This window comes from Vanellus vanellus, assembly GCF_965231255.1.
Source record: "Vanellus vanellus genome assembly, chromosome: 3".
NCBI lineage: Eukaryota > Metazoa > Chordata > Aves > Charadriiformes > Charadriidae > Vanellus > Vanellus vanellus.
The window spans coordinates 125,701,508-125,720,303 of NC_138907.1; the positions used below are offsets into that span (position 1 = coordinate 125,701,508).

The 18,796-nt window shown below is 45.5% G+C and overlaps 1 protein-coding gene across 1 annotated transcript; it reads left to right on the plus strand.

Moving 5' to 3' along the window:
• Positions 1-347: 347 nt before the first annotated feature.
• EFHC1 (EF-hand domain containing 1) lies at positions 348-17,748 on the plus strand (the record flags this gene model as incomplete). Its single annotated transcript, XM_082480296.1, has 11 exons — positions 348-410; positions 5,823-6,044; positions 7,148-7,435; positions 9,254-9,403; positions 10,832-11,024; positions 11,317-11,537; positions 12,321-12,461; positions 13,677-13,890; positions 14,508-14,655; positions 15,520-15,736; positions 17,677-17,748. The coding sequence occupies 11 exons, from the start codon at positions 348-350 to the stop codon at positions 17,746-17,748; spliced, it is 1,929 nt and encodes a 642-aa protein (XP_082336422.1).
• Between the last annotated feature and the right edge of the window lie 1,048 nt (positions 17,749-18,796).

The window sequence follows — 18,796 nt, forward strand, 5'->3', positions numbered from 1 at the left end:
GCGCGCTCAAATCCGTAAGAAAACGGGATTAATGCTTCCTACTGCGCTCAGGACTACTTCTTTTCCCCACTGCGGGGACGAGGCCATCCTCAACCCCCACACACAGCCTGCCGGATCCGGCCCGGCCGCCCCGGCCCCCACCCCGCAGCTCGGCCAGGCCCCACCGCCCGGGCTCCCACCCTCCAGTTGCCACGGCAACCCCTCCCTGTCGCTCACTGCGCAGGCGCAGAGCTCTGCGCGGATCAGTGCGCATGCGTGTCCCTCCCCGCGCCTGCGCACTGGGCCGGCCCGCGGTTGCCGTGGAGACGGCGTCGCCGGAGCCCGGGGAAGGGAGCGCCTCCGCCGCCATGAGCTCGGAGCCGGGCCCGGGCCTGCCCTTCCTCCCGGGCTGCGCCTTCAGGGACCCCATGGTGAGCGTAGCCGTCCTCCCGGGGACTCCCTCCCCCATTCTCCCGGGGCACCCCCAATCGCGGCCCGGCCTGGCCTAGCACGTCCCCCCCGAGAATCCCCCACCTGCTCCAGGCACCCGTCAGTGACTTGCGCCATGTCCGGCTTCCCCCGGGGGACCTGAACACACCTCCAGGGAACCTGCGGCTCTCTCAGACCCTCCTCTAACTCCCCAGGAGACCTGGTACCCCTAAACTCACCTAATATTCCCCCAGGGGACGTGTTACCCCATGAACCCACCCTGAGGGAACCACCTATTCCCTCAGACCACCCTCTAGTTCCCCCAAGAGTTCTGGTACCTCCCAAATTCACCTAATATCCCTGAGCAGACTTGGTGTCCTGTGAACCCACGTTCTCAGAACCCCTCAAGCTCACCGGACACCATTCAGGGGACCTGATACCCTATGAAATAACCCCCAAGGGACCTGGTGCCCTGTAAACTCACTTGATGCTCCCCAGCAGATTTAATACCTGTTGATCTCTCCCCCAGGGGATTTGGTGTTCGCAAAGCCTTCAAATATCTGCTGAACTCACTTCTGGGAGACTTGAACTCTCTGAACACACCTAGTATGCCCTAACCCCACCCACAGCACACCTGGTACTCCCTAAATTCTCCCAATGAAGTTTAAAGTCTGTTCCCAGGGGACCATGTATCACTGAGCCCATCCTCCAGGATACTTAGTACTCTTAATCTTGTCCCCAAGGAACATATTGCATCTTGCACCCATCTGATAACCCATCTTGCACCCATCTGATAACCCTTGAAATTGTCCTGAAAGCTTTGGAGAGGCAGGTTACCCCAGCCTAATTTGAGACCCCAAAAGCTTTCCCTATAACTGCAGAACTACTATCTGCAAGCTCACCCCATGGACACTCAGTACCTCTGAATCCATCCAATAGTTCCCCCACCAGTTCATATGGTACCCCAAGGGAAGGAGTATCCCCGTATTCACTTTACAGTCTTGAAAGCCGATTCCTCCAGGGAAACTCCTGTTTCTCTGAACTATCTCAGTTTTCCCAAAAGAATGTGTTCTGAACCTGCTACTCGTTCTGATACTGCCTTGAACCAGGACCCTTAAACACACCTGATATCCCCTCAATTGATTTGACATACCCAGGAGCGCCAACGCTGTCCAGACCTCAAGCAGTCCTCCACTAGGAATTAATCCTCAAAACCATCCCTGTACACCTAGAGAAACAGGTATGTCCTGGACACACTCACCACCCTTAGAGGGACAAATACACCCCAAAGTCACCAATCTCCTGGGCAACCAATACTTTCCTGATACCCTCTCCTCCAAAGTTCTGATACTTCCACAAATGGTCTCTCGGTATCACCTGGAGAACTAAACCCTTGATAGTCCATAGGGAATTAATGGTCTGGAACCTGACAACCTGATAGTCTTTAGAGAACTGGTATCCCTCCACAGAACTAATACCGCCACAGCCTCCAGGACCCTGCCAAGGAAGTGAGACCCTCTCAGCTTCTCCCAGGTTCCTTGGAAGAAGTAGTGTCATCCTCATCCTCTGCACTTGAATTGATACCTAAATGAGGAAGCAAGCTCACCTTTTCCCTATTCCTAATGGCCCACGCACTGAGGATCTGATAGCACCAAGTCCTTCCAGTATCCTCTTGAGGAAGTAGTACCACAGATGAGAACTGATACTCCCTGAGTTCCTTCCAGTACTGTTTCAGAGCAGCTGACAACTTTGCCCTTCTTTCTCCCTGGGGAACTAATATCTTGAGTCTTGACACCATTGCTCAGCTTCAACTCAATGCTACTAATGTCAGTTTGAGAAACCAATACCCTGACTACTTCCCTCAGAAGCAATGCTCCAAGGCAGGGGAGCAGATAGACCAGGGCATGCCTTACATTTCCCTGGAGCTTAATATTCTTAAGAACAGGCTCCTTCCTTTCCATAAGGCTCAGTATTCTGAGTGAGGCCCTTTCTTCCTCCTGCTCCCTCCCAACACATCCAAGTTGCCTGCTCATCAGGTGAACAGGGGCCCAATATGCTCTGGTATTGCATGATAAGGAACCTCGTGTACTTGCGTGTGAACATTTGTCATGGGACATGGTCTATTGCAAAAAAAAATAGAGATATACCTTGGGACAGTACTCCATGTCGTTGAAATTCCCATTGAAAACTGACACCTTCAGAACAAGTACTTCCATATCTTCCTGATATGTCCCCTAGATTGTGCTCTACAGAAGAGAGAACCTCTTACCAATCCAGTCTACGCTTTGGCAAATCTTCTCGAGTGATGGTGAGAGGCACTGTAGTCAGCCCACTCTGCTCTTCCCATATCGCTCACAGAGCCTCTTAACTCCCCGGGACATAGACTTCATGCATATTTGGTGTTCCAATGGAAATGCTTATTCTCCCAAAAGAGGAAAGCTTCCCTTCTATCTCCTGCCACCGCAATGCTCTTGATATTTCTAGAGGTGACAACAGTACTTCCTAGATACCCTTGTGGTAGAAATTTCTGTAACTCTTGATTGATCCTCAGATGGAGTGGGGAGGAACCTCTAAAGGATCTTAACACTTAAAGGATCTAGTGCTCCCTTAGGAAGACATTGTCCCATGTTTCTTAGACCGGTGGTGGTATTGTCACTAGTACCTGTTTGACAGATGTGCTCTTGACAAGGATGGTGTCATGACGGGCTTTGGTACATCCAGTCCAGATCATTCTGAATGCTTGTGTGGGAACTCAGTTTTCTCTTTTTTCCTTAATAGACACTCTCTTTTCTTTATTCTGCTTGTGTGTGGATTAGGATGACCCAAGGATAAATTGTCACTGTAGCAGTCTTAGCAGTGCCTTCCAGCATGAAGAGTCAAACTAAGTCAGCAATGACCGAGTTGTTCAACAGGAAGTGGATTCATTTACTCATAACAAATACTCTTAATCATGCAGTAATAAAAGTTCTCTCAGAATTATTCTCATCTTAATAATATTATTTCCCCAATATAATTTGTAACATCTTGGAAATCTGCAATGCAATTTTCTGCCCCTAGCAAAGTAGTATTTCCTCTATCAGTAAAATCCTGCCTGCTTTAGTCACATGAATGCTTCTACTGACTTCAGCAGCGCTGTGTGTATGTAAGAAACACCCACGGGACTTAGCAGAGCAGATCGTTATTTTAGAGTAATTTGCAGTCTTGGTAATGTTTTAAGGAGATCTGGACTCCAGAAACGGGTTTGCAGTGTTCCTCAGGATGAGCCCTAGTGAGTGCTAACAACTCACTTTGCCTCAATTTTCCAGTCTCTAAAATGGGCATCGCGATGCTTGTTTTCCATGTGAATGCTGAGAATTGCTGAAGAAAACCTCTGTGTTCAAATAAGATAGTATTGCCATCGCTTAGTGCCCATGTGGCAGAGGAACAGAGACACTGGGAGGGGGAACATCGTTTGTGTGAAGTGTTATAGACTTGGCAAAAAGAAGGACTTAATTCAGTGAAATTTCTTCAGATATGAACTGGCAGCAACTGTGATTAGGAGTTTACATTCTGGGTTTTCCCTTTTAAATTTACATTAGTCACCTGATACTGTGAGGTGTTATCTGTCATCCATGCTCGCTGGGGAGAGCCTATCGACTTTGGGAGTCTTATGAATTTATGAGGTGTTTTCTTTAGGCAACTGTGGGCCCTTAAAAGCCTGTGCACTTCTGACAAACATCAATATCGCCCAATTTATAGACAAACTTCCTGGTTTTCCTTCAATATTTTCCCCACAGGTTTCCCTTGGTATTTATTTAACAGAAGGAAATGGCAGTTCCATGGCAGGGCTAATGTTTATAAGACGTTCTGTTAACATGTCTTCAGTAAACTTTCTTGTTTTCACCTGAACCTGTTGTCCTAACTGCTCTGTCCACGGCATTGCAAGATCTGTTGTACCAGTTTAAAGAGAAAACAGGCAATTATGTGAAATTCAACTGGGGCCTTGGAGGTATAAATAAGATTAGAGGCTTAACCATGAGGGGTGAGGGAGGGGGTGGAGAAATAGTTCATATGCCTGAGGTTGGACTGATTGCAAGTCTGGGTCTGTAAAAGGAGCTGAAGCTTGTTCCTTCAGTGCTAGAAATGTGTACAACTCTGTTTTACTTGGCAAAAGTAAAGGTAAAGTAAGGGATTTTATTATCAGGGACTCACAATTTCTTCTGCTTTCTCTGGAGTGTTGAAAGCCCAGTGGGACCAGCCAGGCACGTGTTATTTCAAATGTTTTCAGGGTTGCCGGTGAGGTTCCAGGCGTGGTGGCCTGTACAGCAAGTTGAGTAGCTTGGTGTCACTCAAGTCTGATCCTGATCTTTAGTAGTGAAGAACAGGACTGGGCTGACAGAGATCAGCTCCTATTCACTGACGTTTTCTTGTTGTGTATCCTTAAGCAAAGCAGGGACCTTCCTGTGCCATCTGGATAATTATTTAGCTTGAAGAATGGCTCAGTGGCTGGTGTCAGGCAGATGGCAAAGATAGGTGAAAGGCTCCAAGAAGCTCAAAACCAAAGTTAAACCAACAAAACAAAAAAGTAGCAGGTGAATCCTATAGCCAGCATTATACAGTGTTCACACAGATAGAATTCTTGTCTTATAAGGATTCTCATTAATCTGCTATAGGGTCTTACACTGGGGTTAGAATAGAATAGAATAGAATAGAATAGAATAGAATAGAATAGAATAGAATAGAAGAGAAGAGAACAGAATAGGATAGGATAGAATATTTCAGTTGGAAGGGATCTACAACGATCATCTAGTCCAACTGCCTGTGTGACCCTTACATGGACTGTAGAAAGAGGTGGTGGAACAGCTCATGTGCTTTGGTAGGTTTCGTAATTGCTGTTCTGTGATCATGACACACCTTGATTTAGCCCATGCCCAGGAGAGGGTTAACAAAATAAATAGTGACAGAAAACACAGAGGGTGCACAAGGTGTAACAGTCAAGGGAGCACCGTAAGGCAATAACAGAGTGAGGTCCCATGGTGAGGTCCCATGGTACTCTGTAGTGCCATAACACAGAGTAGGGAACAAAGAGTTTGTGAGACAAATACTAGGGCAGATAAAGTACTGTCACCCCGTTCTAGGCACTGAGAATGGTGGCAATAGGGAAATTTAGTGATTTAAGCTCTCGGGGAAATCTGTGCCAGTGCTGGGATTTGAATTCACTCTGATGCTTTGTCCCTCTCAGCCTCTTACTGTTTTTTCAGCCTTCTTGATCTAAGTGTAAAATCTAATTGTAAATAACTGCTGCAGTAGGTTATAATAAAATTCTGAGGGGGGGGCATTATGGATATTATACTCTTTTACTGTTTCTCTGTGCTTTCAGTAGCTGTATCTACTAAGTGCATGCAGTATTTTAACAGCTGGATTTCCTTCCACAGAAAAAATCTTTTCATCGGTCCCAGACACTGGGCTACAAAAATGGATTTGCCTTTTCTCGGCTGCCAACAGTGGGGATTGGCGGGGAGCGACTATATGTGAATCAGCTTTCTCAAGCTGAATTAGATGAATTATCTAACATGAGACCCACGCTGACCTATGGGCAAGCCAAGCAGGCTCCACCTTCAGGCTTTGTTCCAGCACACGTGGCTTTTGACAAAAAGGTATAAAGCAGCTTATTCCAGGAATATCACTGGCCAAGTTCGGAGACATAAGCAGTCAGCTCCAGGGTTCATGGGACAGCGTACAGCAGTTTTCAGATGCCATAGCCCTTAGTCAGAGACAGCTGAACCCCAGACTGAAAGAGGCTTTCTTTGCTTGGGAGGAGGATTATCATACGTAAACGATGTAAGACATTCCCCACAAGTTACGCGAGAGCATTTCCAGCAGGCGTTGGAAAAGAAGTTTGATTAACTCTGAAAAGCTTCAGTTTATAACCATTGCCCTGTAAGCCACAGCCTGGCCTTCTGTGTTTCCAAAATTATATTGAGATTGTAACTGATCTTAAACTGTAATGGACAGCCTGCAATGGGAACCTTGTTAGACTGTTTAGCTGTGGTCTGTCTATTTATGCTTGTGTTTGTCACCAGAGCAGGTTACAGCCTGTGCTGCTCCATTAATGCTTTCTGTGTTGTATCTTGGTGATTGTATTGGACTGGGAGGTGTCTGTGTGTCTGCTCAGAGCAGTCCTGAGCTGACCCTTGATTTTACATGTGCCAGTGGCAGAGACTGCAAGCTGGCGAGTGCAGCCACAGCCACGGACTGAGCAGTCGCTGCGGAGCGAGTCATGATCCCTTTTGAAGCACTTTTGCTGGCTAGTAGGAACTTGCTGGCTTTATCATCACTTAATTACCAAGGCCTGTGGTCTGATGTGGGCTGGGTATGTGAGGCCTGATTGATCTGCAAAGCTGACAGTAGTAAAGAAGGTCATGTATGTCAGAAAACTAGATTACTGGCAGTAACCAAGCACTTGGCAGTAGGTAAAATAGGGGGGGGATCAAGAAAGAGTAGGGAAAAGGCTGTATTTTTTACACCTATCCCTAGAGTACCAAATTTGTAAAAGGCAGGTCTTGATAAAAGCCCTCATGATGTCTCTGCCGTCAGTCACAGATTAGGCTACAGTTGGCTTTGATGATTGTATAGGTTACAATCCAGTAACTTTGCACTGCCAAAGCACATTAAAAATAAATTATTTTTCTTAATAGACTAATCATGGTGTTCAAATTGTTTCTCTCTTTCTCCCTTTGGGATATTGTCCCTTTGGCAGATTTTGAAGTTTGATGCCTATTTCCAGGAAGATGTTCCTCTCTCCACAGAAGAACATTACCGGATCCGCCAAGTGGGTATCTATTACTATTTGGAAGATGACAGCATGTCCGTCATAGAGCCTGTTGTGCAGAACTCTGGTCTTCTTCAAGGCAAACTTGTCAGACGTCACCGGGTGCCCAAGAATGACCATGGGGATCATTACCACTGGAAAGATCTGAATCGGGGCATGAACATCACCATGTATGGCAGGACGTACCGCATAGTCGACTGTGACCCCTTCACACAGGTGTGTTGCTTTTACAGAGAACACTAACACAAAGAATCCTGGCAGTTACAGGTAGATAGACTTGTTAGAGTCCAGTAGACTTGTTAGAGTCCAGTAGTCTGCATCTGTAGCTTTCACAATATGGTTGCTTGAATCTTTCATTTTGCCTTTTGTGAGGACTTCTTGCTTCAGATCAATGGGGAGTTCCAGGCATGATATTTGCTGAGGGCATATTTATTGCTCAGTATTTTTGCCGCAGGGCTACTGGGAGTCCACCCTTTGTCCTCAGGACTTCTCCTTACAATACAAACTTTAAGTTCATTTCTGTGTATACAATAGTTTAACTGCTTAGAGTCCAGATAAAACATTGTGAGGGGCAAATTACTGATCCTGACTCTTTTCTGACTTCATACTCCTCTGTTAAGAATAGGGGAAGGGAATGCAGTCAGTAACTCTGCACCCATCTACAGCCAAGCCAGAAGAGTGGTCATGATCCATGGGTTGAGAATAGTGGTATGAACTGACCTTTTTAAGAGAGCTTACTTATTGCCTGCTTTTCTATTTCTGGCTATTTCTGTACCAGTAAATGAAATAATAACAATTGAATAACAAATAATAAAAAATACCAGTATAATGGTACCTGTCAGGTTGTCTCCAGTATAATCTGAGCCTTGGTCAACTAGTATTCTTCCAAGTAATTCCCAGGAGCAGTTCAGAAGTCAGAATGCTCCAGGGACCATTCCCAATTGGTGAGTTACGTGCAGCCAACCTGCCCTGGAGGCTGAAAGAGTTTAGATGCGGATTGTTTCTTGCCAGTTGGCCTCAATGCCCAGGAATGTTCCCAAGCATGTGTAATATATTGGTATATATGTGGCTGTTGAGAACATGTTGGGCCAGCTCTGCTGGAACTGGATGACTGTTAAAGTCAGTTGACATCAAATGAAGAACTGGTTCTCGTGTTTATTTTGGTTGGTTGATGGAAAACATGAAATGAGCTACATGAGTCTACATCTCAAGGCCATTAGTCTATTTATCATTAACTGGCATCCTCCAGACCAGAAAATAGTGAATCTGGAAGTGTGAACCTGCCTTGTGAGTCTTCAGGGTGATCTCACATGCCTGTTGGAGATGTTTGCATAGGTGCTTCCTGGGCTGAATGTTTTCATGGGCTGCTTCCCAAGGCCAAAAAGGGAAGAAGTCCATTGACTTCAGAAGTTGTTTTGAGTGACTGATGCGACTACACGAGTAATACCATAGAGTTTGTTGAAGCATCTGAGGTAAACAAAAAATCTCCTTATAAATAAACAGATTGTCCTCTTTTTTTTTGGAAAAGTACTCCACCTGAAAGATGGACTGATGCTGCTACTCTGGCACAGATCCTCATGGGCTGAAGGGCCTTGGTGGCCCTGATATGGATAACACCAACTTCCATGGTCTGACACATTGGGAAGCCCTAGGTCTCTTGCAAATTCAGACTGACTACATCTGCAGTTATGCACTAATTTAATCTCTTTCATTTACATGAAAGAGACCAACTGACAGTTATCTTCTATCTAAAGCCCTAAGGCCAAGGAAAACTGTGCTTAAGTAAAATCTGAGTTAGGATGTTGAGGACAAGACTGCCCTAAGTAATTAAAGGGCAAGCAAAATTTATATAGAAACATCTTGGTCATCTTCTATTGTACCTGCTATTGCAGTAGAACTAATACTCCTGCAGCCTGGTGGTCTGTGAGGAATGAACTTGCAGTGTTTTGTCAACACTCATCTCAGCCTATCTGTAATCTCTTGTTATCTCTTCAGAACTCACAGCAGCATTAATATCTTAGATTACCTTCCTAGGTGTTCCTGGAGAGCCAAGGAATTGAACTGAACCCTCCAGAGAAAATGGTTTTCGATCCTTACACCGAACTGCGTCGGATGCCTGTGCGCAAGTACATCACACCATCAGATTTCGACCAACTCAAACAGTTTCTGACTTATGACAAGCAGGTGAGAGAGCTGGTAGTGATTACCCACATTACAGACTATTTGTGTCATTGAAACCCGAGTTTTGTGATTCTAAAAAATCTTGGTCCCCTGAACAGACTCCAGTTTTGCTCCTTTCTTGGCTTTTGTAAGAAACAAACCCTTTTCTCTTTTTACTGGGCTTTGTGCCTTGTGAACAGCTTCTCTTTGGATTGCAGAGCCAGTGCTCTAGATCCTCCATCTCTCTTGCTTTCTGTTGGAGTAAGATAAGCCAGCTGCCTCAGGAAGTTAACAGATAGGGCCAGTTGCAGTTCTAATATGAAAGGGCATGCTGCATCCACTCCTCTCTTCCCCCACAACATTGGTGCCAGAGTGGACTATTTCAGACAAATACAAATGCCACTTGCTCTGACTGAATTTTCCCTGTGCACACAGTTGACTTATACTCTCCTCCCTGCACCTCTGGATCTTCTTCTTTTCATCTAGCAACAATATAAGAAACCCTATAGACTACATCTATGCTAGCAAATAAAACAGGGCCAGGACATGTCCTGAGTTCTGCATATTGTCCCTGGCCAGCTATCAATCAAACATTTCCTTGCCATCAGCTAGGTGTTAGCACAGGTCAGGATCATATCCAGTTGCAATTTTGGATATCGTCCCCCTGTTTTGAGGGGAGCAGAGAGTTTTGCTGTGTGGATGCAAGCTGGGCCATGCCTGCCGCTTAACTTCCAGTTTAGCCTCACTGACTCAAGTCTGCACTGGGCCAACTCTGCCTGTGACAGCTATTAGGCTGCCTGTTTAGGAGCCGTACCTTGGGGAACTCTCGAACATTGCAGTGTGAAGAGTTTTATTTCTGTGGCATTACAAGATGATATTTCCACTCAACAGAAACAAGATGGGGTCTGCAGTGAATGCAGCCTCCTCAGGACTGCCGAGTGCCTTTCCCTCTGCCTTCCTCAGCATGCAAGTAGTAAAGAGTTGGCTGTGAAACTTCTAAGAGGTTTAAGAGTCAAAACAAGGTTCTGTCTTGCTGTGTTAAGTTTCATTATAAAAGTCACTTCCCTTAGGACTACTTCCCTACTCATCCCTGGAAAATTATTTTCTGCTACTTTTTAGTCACCAACCCCTCTCCCATTTTTCCTCATGCTTCCTGAACTAAGTTTCCTGTCTTAGCATAAACTGTTCTCTCTCACTTGCGGCCTTCAAGGTAAGCCAGGCCTGTCCACCTCTCCAGACCTCTGCTGCCCTTCTCACTGCTGCCTCAGCAGCCCATTCATCCCAGTACTCACAGTACAAGGGCTTGGTTCTTCTGTACCTGGCAGAGAAGATTGCTGAGAAGCCTCCAACCACCCAACCCCTTCCAACCCCTTCCAACCCACTATGTTTGGATGAGGCATTAGTAATTCTAATCCATAGTTGTTTTCTCTGGCTCTTTTTTCTCCACCCTAGGTCCTTCGCTTCTATGCTACATGGGATGACACTAACAGCACGTTTGGTGAGAATCGGCCTTACATCATCCATTACTACTTGGCAGATGATACAGTGGAGGTTCGTGAAGTCTACAAGCAAAATGATGGTCGAGACCCATTCCCAATACTGATAAAACGCCAACGCTTACCCAAAACCTTTGTGGACAAGAAAAGTAAGTTTAGATTCGCCAGCAAATCTGTCTGTGCTAAAGTCCCTCGGTGGGTAGACACATATGCGGTGGATGTGTCAGAGGTACACCGAGTCTGGAGAATTTTTGCTGAGAGCACTCCAAGTGTCATCATTTTTTTGGCCAAAGAAAAGTTTTTTAAATGATCACTAAATTCTTTATCTTTTGGGAAACAGTGGCAGGACAGCAGTACCAACAGCTTGCTCTTGTATCCCTTTTCACTAGGAAATGTTAACATCTACCTGATTTATTTTTCCTTTTGCTCCCTTGTCCTTAGAGACTTTCCCAAGCTGTGTTCTGGAGATCTCTGATCAGGAGGTACTTGAGTGGTACACAGCGAAAGATTTTGCTGTTGGTAAATCTACCACCCTCCTTGGACGCACCTTCTTCATCTATGATTGTGATGAGTTCACACGAAACTTCTATCGTGACAAATTTGGCATCACAGACTTCCAGCCAGTGGAAATAAAGAAGGAACCACTTCAGGAAGTTCAACAGGTACTGCAGACAATTTCTCAAAGGAAGGGATGCAATGAAGCAGTCGGTATAAACTCTTACAGTAAAGTATAGGTTCACCTTAATAAGAACCTATAGTAAACAAGTTCAGCGTAAAGAAAAGAGCAAATAACTTGACAATGACAAGGCAGGAATGTTTATAATCGGTATTAAAATGAAAGTCCTCTGAAACTGTTGATTTCTAATACTCTAAAGGACAAAATGCTCAAGAGTGATAGAAAGAACTCTGGTCATGTCTATACTAGAAAATTAAACAGTGTCAGGGTTTGTTTTTGGCTGGGAAGCCAACAGGCGCAGTCTGGCTGCACTCATACTACTAAACTCTCCCTCACCCTCCAAAACAGGATTGCCAGATCCAAACTGCCTGCTGGGGATAGTGACAGCCTTTGTCACCTCCCAAACTGAGCCTAGGAAGGGTTTGGAGTGCTAGCTGGCCTAGACCATAAATATGATGGGGATTAGGTTAACCATGTAACCATATAGATGATTGAGTTCCTGTGCACAGGAGGGTTTAGTTATTAGTATAGCCGTAGTCTCTTTATTCAAAGAAATGACCTGGCTTAATTCTCTTAAATATTTTCTATAAGTAAGGGGTCCAACACATGGCCAGGCTAGTAGCATCTCCACTGGGCAGGATGGCACAGGTATTGCTACCTGGTGACAGAAGATTTCTTTCCTAACAGATGGTTTCTGATAAGCTGTCTTGCAAACATTGTCTTGTTTTTAGTTTCAGCTGTTTATGCTTGATATCTCCTCTGGATGCAGGTAATTCCTCCCTATAATGGTTTTGGCATCCTTGAAGACTCTCTTCAGAACTGCTTTTCTCTGCTTCCAAAGCCTCCCCGGAAAGATATAATTAAGATGCTAGAGAATCACCACAAGGTGCTGCGATACCAGGTGGCCCTGGTAAGTCCTTTCCTTGATATTATCGTGCCAGCTTATGTTGTTGAGTCAAAAAGATGGGAGGAACAGCCTGCTCAGAGAAGGCCGTTAGCTAATTCTCCTCTGTGCTGGTGAGAAAAGAGAGTTCCCCAAGCCAACACAAGTGCCCCTCAGGGGATGCCATTGGGTTATTGTGTACTTGCTGTGACAATTAGTAGCACGCAAAGGTAGGAAAAAAAAAAAAACAAACAAGGCCAGAAAGTACAAAACAGACATGCTACAAAACCACAGCCATTTATGGAAAAACTCCCACTGACATCAGCACGTGACAGATGGCCCTAACTGAAACAGCATTGCGACTGGGCACTGTGCCTCTGCCTGCTTTCAACCGCTGCCACAAGCGTGAGCTTGCTGTCTCCCTGCTGCTGGCTCCCAGCACCTGTCCTTCTCCAGGCTCATCTTGGCCACAGCAGCCGGCAAAGGGTTGTGCTAGCAGAGCAGCCGAGTGCCAGCGCAGGAGCTGGGGAGTCCATGGGGATGGTGCTTTCCACCCACGACAACAGCATTCAGGCCCTGGCCTTTGTGCCAGCTTTACAGTTGGTTTATGCAAGGAGCCTCTGGCACGTCCAGCAGCAGCAATGGCATTTCCTGCACTGCCTGGTGCCTGCCCTCTCCAAACACTCAGGGTGAATAAGGGCTGATTTCTTTTCCCTATTTTGCAGGAGTTCCTAAAGGTCACAGCTGACGAGTTCAGATCCACTTAATTTTAAACTAAGCAAGTAAACCCACTGGTGTGTCAGGGGAGTGTCTTCCTGTGACTAAGAGCTGGCACTCTCTCAAGCACCCATTATAATGAAAAATATAAGTTTAATACTAAATTTTACAGCCAGGCTCTCTCCGTGATGAATCATTCCATATAGGATATTCCTTTCTCTTGGGTTACTCAGCCTGTGGAAACACTGAATATACTTGGTCACTGCAGCCCAGATTCTGCTTCTGTTAGCTTGACTAGAGCACGTAACCTTTGAAAATCAAACACTTAACACTGTCTAGGGCTTTGTTAACCTATGTCAGCATATCTGTAGCTTTTGGCCTACATTAAGCGCTTTGGTTAGTCGGCTCTAAAAAAAGCTATGAACTCTGGGTGCTTATGAGTGGGTTACTAGGTGCTCCTAAGCACCCCAGGAGAGAAAAACCTAGTTGAAATGTTCTTTTCCAAAGCCACTACCTTTCCTCTAGGAATCACCAAACCCTGAGGACAGAAAGCGTCGTTTCATCCTCTCTTATTTCCTCTCCAATGACATGATCAGCATCTATGAACCCCCAGTCCGTAACTCTGGCATCATTGGAGGCAAATACTTAGGAAAGACCAGAGTTGCCAAACCAGGCTCTACAACAGAGAATGCCACATACTATGAGCCCTCTGACCTCACCATCGGTTCTACAATTGAAGGTAAAATGCAGCTTGAACTGATAATACTCTCTGAGCATTGGTTTTTAGTGCCTGCTCTGATATGTCATTTATTGCACGGACAGTGCATATACCTTTCTTCCCTTGAGAGATCTATTCCTTCTGGCTCTCATTGCATTTGAGTTTCCAGATCACCAGCTGGTGTACGTTGATATAACTCTGTTACTGTCATGTTTGGACCTCTGACGTAATAAGGAAAAGAGCTATATTCTCCATAGTATGCGTTCAGTTTACATTTTGGGACTGGCCAGGATTCACAGGGTTAAAGCTTTGCCGGATGACTACTAGCAGCAAAGGCCATAAATCTATCCTGTAAGGAAAATAAATGTAATACTGAAATATTTAGAAACCAGTGGTAGTGGGGGAGTCATTGTAGGTCCAAGCACAGGGCCTTTGCTCGCAGCAGCTGCTTTTCTTGCAGCAAAACTCCTTTTGAATCAGTGAAACTATTCTCACTTTGAGGACTGAAACAAATAGCAGAGCACGCTCAAACCTGAGCCCAGCCACAAGAGAGAAACCGTGCTCTCTCATGGACGATGAAGTGACTTACCCATGCTGAAAGGCAAGTAACGCTGCTTTCTTTAATGCCTCTTCCCCAGTGTTTGGCCACAGGTTTGTTATCACTGACGCTGATGAATATGTGCTTAATTATATGGAGAGCAATGCGGAGAGGTTCCCTGCGGCAACACTGCAGTCCCTGAGAGATCATTTTCGCCCACGGCAAGTGGTAAAGGAGACTGACAACAGGTAGGCTTCAAAGGATGGGGTTGTGAAGCTAAATAAGACTCAGGGTTGGCAGCTAAGGGCATTTCCAGCAACTTCCGTGGGCTCCAGCCTGCTATCTAATGGCTGCTCAGCTGATTAATCAGCTCCAACAGCCTGTGTCTGGACACGTATAGTGGGGGTCAGATGTGTATAATGTAATGTTGTGGCTGCTGCTGACCCGAAGACCTTGTGGGACAGCTGTGGCTCAGCAGCAGAGGTACTTTCACCTAAAAGGACACAGTCCTCTTTTCCCAAAAGACAGTAGTTAACTCTAACAAATGCTGCTGTTGTATCTGTTGTATCTGCATGAGCCACGAGATAGTTGCAGGCTCAGCGGAGGGTTGGTGGAGTCTTTTTTTAAATTTGCTCTGGCTGTGCTTATCAGCCCATCAGAGCTTAGACCACATCCTCTTTTTCAGCTGTCTGGACCCATTTTGGGTGGCCCACTCTAACAACCCTATTACTTCACATGACACTTTAGAGTCAGTTAGTACCATGGTAGTTCAGGGGCTCTGCTTGATATTAGAATCACACACAGTTCCTAGGGCTGTACGGAGCTCACAAGGAAACACTCCTTGTCCCAGAGCACTTGCAAACAAAAGGTGCATGGGGGAAATGTCCTGCAAAGGGAAAATAGTTTACACAATGCTCCAAGATGAAGTGTGAGCTTCATCTCCAAGTCCAAGCTGAAATGAGCTTGCCATAAAAACTGAGCCGCACAGAAGCATGTTGTCTGTTCAGAAATACAGTCTGGCCAGCCGTGGTGGGCAGTCAGCATACAAGTGTCACAGTAAGGCTGCCAGAAGTAGCTTTTAGATGAAGTTCCATTCTTCCTTTCTTCTACAGTGACATCCCCACGCTTGGGACCAGCAGGCAGGAACTGGATGAATTAATTGCACAGGTTCAGGAAGAGCTGAAGCTCCATAAGTGCTTAAGCAACAAGGACATTCGGGAGGCGTTTCTTCGGTGTGATGAGGATGGCTCTGGCATCTTGGAGAAAGCAAAATTTTTAGCACTTTGTGACAGCTTGAGTGTGCCAACCAATGCCTTTCTGGTTAACAAGGTCAGAAGAAATGGGTGCTGTGCATATTGAATTTCTCTCTTGTAGCTCTTCCAAAAGAGCTCTTCTACAAACCAACCCTAGCCAGGCGAGAACAAAAGCTGCTCTACCCTACGAAGGGGAACAGCTTCAAGAAAAGGACAAGAGAGACCCAGTTCAGAAAGGCCTCTGAGCTGTTGGACTGAGCCTGTGTCTTAAAGGAGGAGATGATTGCTGTAAAGGAAAGACACGTTACCCAGGTTGTCCCCCAAATGAACAGATGGGTGCTTGGCTGCACTGTTACCTGGAGCCTGAAAATGCCTGCTGGCCCAGGTCTCAGAGATGAGCAGAAGAGGTTGTATATCATGATAGAGATCAGGCACAGGCTACTGCAGAGCCACTGAGTGTCCGTCATGACTCAAGCACACCTGGGCTTGAGTCGAGATGACACTAAGGTGCTCAGGGAATCAGCCTTAGGAAAGCTTAGATGCATTCTGGATTTAACGGCAACTGAAGTGAAGATTTGAGAACTAAAAGTATTGTATAATTAAAAAAAAGAAATTAGAATCATAAGCACTTGGTTAACATAACTAAAACATAGGCTTGCTGGGCACTACGAGCAACAGCACGTGGAGATCACAGGTTGCATAGCAGAAAATGTGAGGGGAAACTGAAGAGAAAACCTTATATAGTAGGGATGGAGGATCCTTTCAGGAACATGCCTGGCAAGGATGTGTTCTTAGCATAGTGTGGTTTGCAGTAGATTAGTGGCCAATAAAGGCAGACTCAGAGAGTCTAGAAACCAGAGGGAGTATTTCCTTTGCTAAAAAAAAACCACCACATTTTCTAAACCAGCCAACTGTGAGCATCGCAGCTGTGGTTAGAAAGGTGCGCAAGCAGGGTATTTATGTCTCTGAATGTGCACTGAAAAAAGGGCTTTAACCAGCACCCAGGGCTTATGCTGTACTAGAGTTCATCAGGGACCCCTCTGCCCTGAGGAATTTACAATGTGGTGACAGTCCTTCCTGCTCTCATTTGGAGAACGGGAGACGAAGTGACGTGCCCAAAAGCATGTGGGGAGCCTGTGACGATTGAGGCTGAACCCCCCCATGTTTGAATCCCCATCTAGAACCTAATCACTAAAAGCATCCCTCTTCTCTCTTGAAATCTTAATAATAGTGTGCTCAGAGCCCTCAGAAGTGTGGCGGTGCTATAAATTAAACATATGGCAGATGATAGTTAACTACTGTCTGGATTGGAGAGGAGCACAGCTGTCAGTCACACAAGAGCAACCCTAGTCAATCTGTCTCCAGGCGACAAGGGGAAGAAGAATCCTTCCAAGGAACTGTGATATTAGACCTTTTCCATCTCCCTGGGTGTCAGAAGGAGATTAGTTATGCAATTAAAGAAACAAAAACCCTCTTTCTTTCCCTTAAGCATACAAAGGCTATAGCTCTGTAACACAATGCAGGGTTAGGCATGGATACCAGAGCTGGCTCATTAGCATGGCTGTCGCTGGGCTCGATTATCTGTGCCTCCACTTTATGCCATGTGCGTGCACCAAAGCGACACCAGTGAACAGTTAACTGTTCAGCTATGCTGCCCCCACCCCACTTTTGGAAGGGATTTCTGTGAGGCTTCTGAAAGATTTCCTGTGGCCTATGTCAGTATGTGGCCATGCTTTATTTTTTGTGGATATTTTTTCTTGTGGTGATACTCAGAAGGCAATCGGGATTAAACTCAAACACTGTAATACTTCTGCTTGCATAGATTAGTGTCACCTATAAGCATTTAAGCTTACCTGTGATTCAGGACTACTGAGGTGGTAGGATCTTCCACACAGGGGAATCGGATCTTCTGCTCTGTCACACAAGGAGTACTTCTGGGCACTTTCCCCTGAAAAGAAACATTTGTAGCTTCTTCCAGCTCTTTATGGTGTTTGTTTGTTGTTTTTTTCCCCCCAGCTGATTGACCTATGTTCTTGTGGAGAAGACAAGATAAACTACCATGACTTCCTTAGAGCCTTCCCCTCGTGATCTTCACCCAGAAGCTGAAGCACACGACCAGCAATAAAATTCTTGGCTGAGTTGACTTTAAGACATTGCACCTCAAAAAAGATGCTCTAGTCTTCACCTTTGCTTCACTCGCTTTCTCCCTTCCCTCCTCACCCAGAGCCAGCTGACTTCACCCTCACTTTGTTCACTTTTTTTTCCTTCCCTAACCTCTCCCTGCCCTTTTAGCTATCACCAAACTCAACCTCACAACTGCTGGATATTGAAATGAAACTCACAGGAGAAAAAACTTCAGAGAACCAAAGCCAAGTTCTCCTGTTGGTCTCTCAACTTTTTCATGCAGTACAGCGAGGCTTGCGAGAGCTAAAGCCCTTTAAAGACTGGAGTGATAACAACTTTAGATTTCTCTTACAGAGTCGAAAGGGGCCTTTTTACCTTCAAGCAGTGAAGACTGCCACTTTAAATCATTATTTGCATTGCGAGAAGATCTCAGAGCCCTGCCATGGACCATGATAAACCCATGCTTGCTAGTCTGAATGTAAGCAAGTCATGCATGGCTGATATAAAAGTGTTAATAAATCTGCTTTAAATAGAAGTACCTCAATGCCTGGAATACCTAAGGATTAAAGTGAGGGGGAAAAACCCCACAAAACTGTGATTTTGGGTTTATTTGAATGGGAGTGGTGAGTTTAGCTCTCACATAGCTATGGAGATAGCGGAGCCCTGTACACAAATTGCTGGCAGGAGCTTTGCATTTTTTATCAAAAGGTTGGGAGAGTGGTTTTAACGCTGAGATACTATCTAAACCCATCTTATGCAACCTGCCATCTTACCAGACAGGTCCAATGAAAAGGGAAAACTAGCGATCGGTGTAGCAGTAGAGTTGTGACCCTTTGTGCTCCACTTCGAGTTACACTGCTCATCTCTGCATGAAGGTAAACGTGGCAGGGACCTTCTCACCTGCCAGGTATTGCCATTGAGCATGCATGAAAGGCAGCTACCATGCATACACAGCAGATAACAAAGCTTTTTTGAACAAAATGCTGATTTAAATCAGCTTTTGTGCTGTGGA